The following is an 8,502-nucleotide window of genomic DNA, read 5'->3' as shown; positions in this document are numbered from 1 at the left end:
CTTGACAAGTATGACCTAACCTCCTTATGATCAGGAATTGTCAAAATGTCAAAACATTACCAAATATAGACAGGCAGATACAGTGCCTTTGGAAAGTATTCAGACCCCTTGACCTTTATCCACATTTTGTTAGCTTACAGCCTTATTCTAAAATGGATTTATTTTTTAAAATTCATATATATATATACAAAAGATGTATATATCACATAAGTATTCAGACCCTTTACCCAGTACTTTGTTGAAGCACCTTGGACAGCAATTGCAGCCTCGAGTCATTTTGGGTATAATACTACAAGCTTGGCACACTTGTATTTGGGGAGTTTCTCCCATTCTTCTCTGCAGATCCTCTCAATCTCTGTTAGGTTGGATGGGGAGTGTTGCTGCACAACTATTTTCAGGTCTCTTCGATCGGGTTCAAGTCCAGGCTCTGGCTGGGCCACTCAAGGACATTCAGAGACTTGTCCCGAAGCCACTCCTGTGTTTTCTTGGCTGTGTGCTTAGGGTCGTTGTCCTGTTGGAAGGTGAACCTTCATCCCAGTCTGAGGTCTGGAATGGGTTTTCATCCAGGATCTCTCTGAACTTTCTGCATCCATCTTTGCCTTGATCCTGACTCCTGACAGCATGATGCTGCCACTACTATGCTTCACCGTAGGGATGGTGCCAGGTTTCCTTCTGACGTGACGCTTGGCATTCAGGCCAGAGAGTTCAATCTTTGTTTCATCAGACCAGAGAATCTTGTTTCTCATGGTCTGAGAGACTTTAGGTGCCTTTTGGCAAACTGCAAGCGGGCTGTCATGTGCCTTTTGCTGAGGAGTGGCTTCCGTCTGGCCACTCTACCATAAAAGCCTGATTGGTGGAGTGCTGCAGAGATGGTTGTCCTTCTGGAAGATTCTCCCATCTCTACAGCTCTGTCAGAGTGACCATCTGGTTCTTGGTCACCTCCCTGACCGAGACCCTTCTCACACGATTGCTCAGTTGGGCGGGCAGCCAGCTCTAGGAACAGTCTTGGTGGTTCCAAACTTCTTCCATTTAAGAATGATGGAGGCTACTGTCTTCTTGGGGACCTTCAATGCTGCAGAAATGTTTTGGTACCTTTGAATTTACCACAGGTGGACTCCCATCAAGTTGTAGAAACATAGCAAAGGGTCTGAATACTTATGTAAATAAGGTATTTCTGTATTTATTTTTAATACATTTGCAAAAAATTCTAATAACCTGTTTTCGCTTTGTCATTATGGGTTATTGTGTGTAGATTGTTGAGGATAATTTAAAAAAATCCATTTTAGTGTAACGTAATAAAATGTGGAAAAAAATCAAGGGGTCTGAATACTTTTTTTTCAGGCAGCTCCAAAAAATAAGGAATTTCCCCAGAGCCACATTGCTAATGCTAGCACCTATTACTATCATTGTTATGTTCACATCAAGCCTTATAAAATCATAGTCCAACTACACTATTAAATCTGAATTTCACAATTTTATTGTTAAAGTCATTATGGTTATTACTGTACTGTTACATAAAAGATGTTGACAACATTGTTTTATATTTACAATTGGCTGGGAAGCCAAAGCTATACACACACGTGTTGATTATGATGACAGCACCTGTACTGCAAATTTGTTTAATATCTAGATGTATCTACATATTAAACTGTCAACAGCAGATACAACAGCTGTGTTCCCTTTTGATATCAACAAGCACCTTCAGGGTTTGCATGTGTTTACTCATGTGTGTGCCCTAGCCTAGGAAGGCGACTAGCTTTAAGGGCGAGCTGCCTGAAAAAAAGGTCAAATATGTGTACTGTCTTAATAAAGAAAAAAATCCACCACCATTTTCAGCAGTTTAAAATGTTGCACACCGTATTCAACCAACACACATTTTCCAGTTTTTTTCCGTCTTTTTCCGTCACCTCGCCATTTAAGCTAGTTAAGGAGGAAAGTGATGTCTTTTGCAGCCTGAATGGTGGATGCTTTATGTACGAGTCAGTCCATGGGGACCGGAGTGTATTTACTGGGAATGCACATCAACCCTAGACCATGTAGCGACCACTAGATCTAGCGTCCACTATCGACTGACTAGGCTATGGGTGTCCATAAAACAGTGGTCTAGAGCAGCGTTTCCCAACCTCTGTCCTGCCCCCCCCGGTTCACGTCTTGATTTTTGCCCTAACATTACACAGCTGATTCAAATAACCAACCCATTATCAAGCTTTGAATATTTGAATCAGCTGTGTAGTGCTAGGGCAAAAATCTAGACGTGCACCCAGCGTGCACCCAGCGTGTCCCAGGTCTAAATCGGTCAGTGATTAGAGGGGAACAATGAAAAAAAGCAGTGGACCTGGCTTCGAGGTCCAGAGTTGAGTTTGAAGGGTCTAACCCTTATGGGTGGAGTGCCCATATTCGCTAACCTGGCTGACAACTCTTTTGTCCAAAGTGGTGTGGAGTACCAGGCTTCAACCCCATAATTAAAACAATTAAATAAATACAGTACCAGTCAAAAGCTTGGACACACCTACTCATTCAAGGGTTTTTCTTTATTTTTACTATTTTCTGCATTGTAAAATAATAGTGAAGACATCAACTATGAAATAACACATATGGAATCATGTAGTGAACAAAAGTGTTGAACAAATCAATTTGACATTTGAGATTCTTCAAAGTAGCCACCCTTTACCTTGATGACAGCTTTGCACACTCTTGGCATTCTCTCAACTAGCTTCATGAGGTAGTCACCTGGAATGCATTTTAATAAACAGGTGTGCCTTGTTAAAAGTGAATTTGTGGAATTTATTTCCGTTTGAGCCAATCAGTTGTGACAAGGTAGGGGTGGTATACAGAAGATAGCCCTATTTGGTAAAAGACCAAGTCTATATTATGGCAAGAACAGCTCAAATAGGCAAAGAGAAATGACAGTCCATCATTACTTTAATACTTGAAGGTCAGTCAATACAGAACATTTCAATCACTTTGAAAGTTTCTTAAAGTGCAGTCGCAAAAACCATCAAGCGCTATGATGAAACTGGCTCTCATGAGGATCGCCACAGGAAAGGAATAAGTTACCTCTGCTGCAGAGGATAAGTTCATTAGAGTTACCAGCCTCAGAAATTGCAGCCCAAATAAATGCTTCACAGAGTTCAAGTAACAGACACATCTCAACATCAACTGTTCAGAGGAGACTGTGTGAATCAGGCCTTCATGGTCAAATTGCTGCAAGGAAGGACACAATAAGAAGAAGAGCCTTGCTTGGGCCAAAACCACGAGCAGTGGACATTAGAACAGTGGAAATGTGTCCTTTCGTCCAAATTTGAGAATTTTGGTTCCTACCACCGTGTCTTTGTGAGACGCAGAGTAGGTGAACGGATGATCTCTGCATGTGTGGTTCCCACCGTGAAGCATGGAGGAGGAGATGTGATGGTGCGGGGGTGCTTTGCTGGTGACACTGTCTGTGATTTATTTAGATTTTAAGGCACACAGCATTCTGCAGCAATACGCCATCCCATCTGGTTTGCACTATCATTTGTTTTTCAACAGGACAATGACCCCAAACACACCTCCAGGCTTTGTAAGGGTATTTGACCAAGAAGGAGACTGATGGGCTGCTGCATCAGATGACCTGGCCTCCACAATCACCCAACCTCAACCCAATTGAGATGGTTTGGGATGAGTTGGACCGCAGAGTGAAGAAAAAGCAGCCAACAAGTGCACAGCATATGTGGGAACTCCTTCAAGACTGTTGGAAAAGCATTCTTTATGAAGCTGGTTGAGAGAATGTCAAGAGTGTGCAAAGCTGTCATCATGGCAAAGGGTGGCTACTTTGAATAATCTAAAATATATTTTGCTTTGTTTAACACTTTTTTGGTTACTACATGATTCCATGTGTTATTTCATTGTTGTGATGTCTTCACTATTCTACAATGTAGAAAATAGTAAAAATAAAGAACAACCCTTGAATTAGTAGGTGTGTTAGTAGGTGTGTTAGTAGGTGTGTCCAAACAAAAATGTCCTTTTCCTTAAATTAAATACCCTTGCTAGATATTGTTAGATATTCTCCTTCACACTACTCCTTCAGATAACACTTCTCCCTCAGAGCTGTCCTTGGTTTTATTTATGACATTTTGCATAGGACATTACACTACTGCCTAACTTAACTTATTTACATAACATAGAAGCTTATCCCCTTTCATTGTTGGACAATATTTGAACTGTAGTTCCATTCTGTCCAGGAATCTGTTTCATGTTGACTTGTGACCCATGGTCTGTGAGGGGTTTCCTCAGGAAGATAGCAGGGGTATAGGGGTGAGGTTGGTGGCTCAGTTCAGAGCAGGTGGACTGCTTGGTGGTAGAATGGGTGTTTCATCCCTGAACGCATCTGACTGGAGGTCTGTAAGACAGAAATAATAATACTTTACCAAAGACATATAAAGAACGACTGATTATCCTATTGATCTTTCATCTATGCAAGCAAAGAAGCATGGATGTATGAAACTAAGAGATTCTGAAAAGAGAATGAGAACATGCATTTACAGAGATTGAGCGAGAGAGAGATTTAAGAGGGAGAGAAAGAGAGAGACAGAAATACAGACAAAGAAATCCACACACAACGTACCAATGAGGGATGTGTTCTGCTCGTGGTTGAGAACAGACGTCTCTTCCTCCTCTCCCCAGTCTGCAATATTGGCCGGGGGGATACACTGCTCCAGGAACAGATCTTCATCCTCCTCAGAACAGAAGTCCATGTCCTCCGGGGGCCACCGTAACTCGCCACTCTCCACTTCGCTCACGTCCGTGGGTTCCACCACGATGGAGGGAAGCCGCTCCTTCTCAGAGGGACTGAACTGCTGCAGGTGATTGGGAGAGCCCTCTGGACTCAGATACACCTCCACTGGGTCTGGGAAGATCTGGAGGCAGAGGGAGGGTCCAGAGGTGGGTGATTGAATGTTTGGTGACATGGATGGTGACATTAATTCACCGGTATAGATTCTTGTATTGTAAAAATTAGTTAAAAGACCCATCAGAATCTATTGTTCAACAGCATGCCATTTATTAAGGGTGTTTGGAATGAGAAACATGTCTGTGATGTTGAATATTGATGCAGAGGTGGATGGGTGGCTGGGTGGCTGGGCGGATATGTACCTGGAAAGATAACCTGTTCTCGTTATTCCTCTGCGGTGACATCTCGCCCATCGATGACTCCTGGGCACCAAGCACCTCCATCCTTCTGTGTGTAAAAGATAGTTCAGCTAACTGATAACACACACACACAGTATAGAAAGCCACTGGGATGAACTACAGGAACACGGCACATGAAGACAAAAACACATTCACACTCAACATTGATGTATCACTTTACATGGCTGAGTAGCATACTCATACTAATGTCGTGTCTCTGACCGATTAAATTATATGACAGGCTATTTTATCAAATCGATTACCTAACGTTTGATTGATGACTTGACACTACACTGTACACATACACAATTCTGCATGCACTAGTGTCTCAGAGAGGAATACATGACACTACACTGTACACATACACAATTCTGCATGCACAAGTGTCTCAGAGAGGAATACATAGGAATACATACATTGACATACATTGACCTACAGAAAACCTTGGAACAGGTGGAACTGATTGAACCCTAGTTTGGCTATCCTGGCACCAGAGTAAACCCTAGATTTTTCCCTTATATGGAACCTCCCTGTGTTTACCAGACACAACCTTGAAGGATCATCATGTTTTTACCTGGATGACTAATTGACTTTCTCACGATGCTCAGAAGCCTTGTCACTTCAACCAGCAGGCTCTGGACATCCTGCAGTCACACAGTTGTTGTTGACAGATGCTTGCTTACCCTCTATCCCTCCCTCCCTCTTCCTGTTGCTCCCCTTATCCCTCTCATCGACCAACCCCTCCCGTACACACACCTTTCCCAGTGAGACCAACTTGGTGCTAGTACTATACACACACTGTCTCTGTCACTCTGGTCTTGTCAAACTGGCTCAAGCATATTCCCAGTTACAAATGGACAGCAGGAAACTACTCACCCCAATGACCTCTTTAAGTACATATTCACTAGTGTACCTCATGACAACCACATCTGGTTTTCTCAGCATAATTCTCTCTAGCCCCTCATGCCCATAAATGGAGGCCACATTACATGCCCCTTATCAATTTGAAACAGGCCCTTCTTTGGCCAGAGGAGTCAGTGCTATAGCGGATTGGCTGGGGCTGGTCTTTGAGGTACCAGAGTGAATCCCAGTTGTGGTGAGGTTAGTCGCCACTTTCACATGGCCCCTACACACACACACACACACACTTAGCACTGAGCGCTGAGCTTCAGATTAGATTGCTTATGGCTGCCAGGGCGGTTTGATCATATAAAAATAGAATATGTCCTCGTCCATCTTTTTTTCATTATGTCACGGATTGGCAGAATGTGGCCATCAGAATGCGTCCAAAGCTGAGCTTCCATGCTAAAAGCCCATATGACTTCCCTGTGATGCCAGCTATCCTCTGATGGCCAAACAGACACATTGCCTGAGAGTCATCTGCCATACATGGGTCAGATCCAGGTGAAATGTAACCCCCCACACACACACACACACACACACACACACACACACACACACACACACACACCCATCTGGTTCGACTGTCCCTTCTTAACCTGGGGATCTATGGCCTCCAACTTCCATGTTAGATAACACTGTTAAATCAGGGAGAAACTTATTTTCACATTCACTGTATGAGCCTGAGTTATATCCTCTTTAAATATGTTTATGTTTTCCAAAAAAGCTGCCAGAGGATTGAGAGGGACTGAATATCTGTCTCCCAACCCTCACCGCTCCTCCCAGTGCCAGTCTAGTATTATGGCCTACTGTCACTGTGGCCCTCACTCACTCCTGTTGACATGTCTTTCGTTCTAATGAGGCTGGGCTGTAAGAGACTCTTTCAAAGTGGCAGAACAACTGTATAAACCACTTTTACAGTCACTTTTACAGCCAGATTTCTGTGAAATTGGTTTCAGCTTAACAGATACCATGTTCTTGACCTGATTCATTTTATGATATGTTATTGACATAGTATCTGTGCTATGTGCATGGCTAAGCTGTTTGTGTGTCGTCTGTGACGTAACATTTTCAACTGGCTTAGCCTAGATGTAATCTCCTCTCTGCCTCCTGAACAATCCTCTGCCAGCCTGTCAGTAACAAGCTAACACAGTTACTCACTTCACGGTAGCATGGGAGGATTGGGGGCAGGAAACAGGAACAAATCACCATGTGTAAACTGATGACAGACCACAGATAACACAAACATTTTCAGTTCCACTACTGATACACACACCCATTCACCAGTTTGACTCTCTACTTCCCCAAACCATCAAGCCCACACTTTGCTACTGGTGCCTTCTTAGTATAATTTCTACACTCTACTATGAGGTCCTGACACAGGTCTCCATCTCCATAACAGTCATCATCAACTATAACTAGAGTATCACTGCATACCTGTGTGATCCACACACACAATCAGAGAGGAGTCTTACCCTTCTGTGGCCAGGCAGAAGTCCTCCCCATCCTGGCAGACCTCCACGCCTTCCAAGGTGGTCACTCCCATGGTGGGCATAGAGGGCAGAGGAGGTGGTGCAGACGGAGGGGTGCAGCTCCTACAGCACTCTCCCTCCGCCGGCCCCTCAGGAGAGCAGCTGGTCTCCAGGGCGACGCCTGGATGGGCTGTGATGGGGTCCACGTGGGAGGGGTTCTGACGGTGGAGACTCTGTGGTCAGTAAGGTCGCTCCCTCTGTGGGTCAACACGGGACTGACCTAAAAGATAAGAAACATGTGTCCACTAGTCCACAGCCTCCGGGCTTCTCTGTCTAACAGCTGCCCCTCTCTCCCTCACCCTCTCCCTCTCCCTCTCTCCCTCCACCTCTTTCTATCTCTCTCTCCACCTCTCCTTTTCCCTCTCCCTCTCGCTCGCTCTCTCTCTCCACGGGCAGGGCTTTGCAGTAGTGTGATTGTGGGATTATTGTCTCTTTTGATTACGGGGGCTGGGTGGGTGACGTCAGCCAGGCCTGCTTGTCCCTCCGCCAAGTGGGCACACAGTGCAGAAGATCTGGGGAACATGAAACAGGCACACCATACAGCCCGGCGTTGACTGAGCACTGTTACATTAGCTCAGTGAGTGTAAGTGTGCGGCTGCTCACACGCAGTCTGCTGAAGAGACGTTTCACTCCTTCAGTCAAGACTAGGTAGGCTGTGCCCCCACCACATCTCTCTCTCTCCCTCTCTCTCTCTCTCCCCTTCTCTCTCTCTATATATATTTTTTTCTGTCTCTCTCTCCCAGTGGGTGCTGTCACTCTCGTCAGAGTGGATTTGGACAATTCAAGGGAATTAGCCCTGGGATCAAAGGCTCAGTGGTGTGGTGGAGATATATATAGCAGCAGGCAGGAGGAAAGCCATGTCCACTCAAACGCAACATCAGTCACAGCACTGTGATCCTCACAG

At 44.6% G+C, this 8,502-nt stretch overlaps 1 protein-coding gene across 1 annotated transcript; it reads right to left on the bottom strand.

Moving 5' to 3' along the window:
- Positions 1-3,918: 3,918 nt before the first annotated feature.
- Positions 3,919-8,121, bottom strand: LOC112266148. The gene is made up of 5 exons (XM_024443613.1): positions 8,041-8,121; positions 7,542-7,771; positions 5,131-5,215; positions 4,604-4,895; positions 3,919-4,378 (listed from the first exon to the last, which is right to left on the bottom strand). The coding sequence occupies exons 1-5, from the start codon at positions 8,119-8,121 to the stop codon at positions 4,308-4,310; spliced, it is 759 nt and encodes a 252-aa protein (XP_024299381.1). The 3' UTR covers positions 3,919-4,307.
- Between the last annotated feature and the right edge of the window lie 381 nt (positions 8,122-8,502).

This window comes from Oncorhynchus tshawytscha, linkage group LG13, assembly GCF_018296145.1.
Source record: "Oncorhynchus tshawytscha isolate Ot180627B linkage group LG13, Otsh_v2.0, whole genome shotgun sequence".
In the NCBI taxonomy this organism is placed as follows: Eukaryota; Metazoa; Chordata; class Actinopteri; order Salmoniformes; family Salmonidae; genus Oncorhynchus; species Oncorhynchus tshawytscha.
This window is presented reverse-complemented; position numbering and strand designations above follow the sequence as displayed.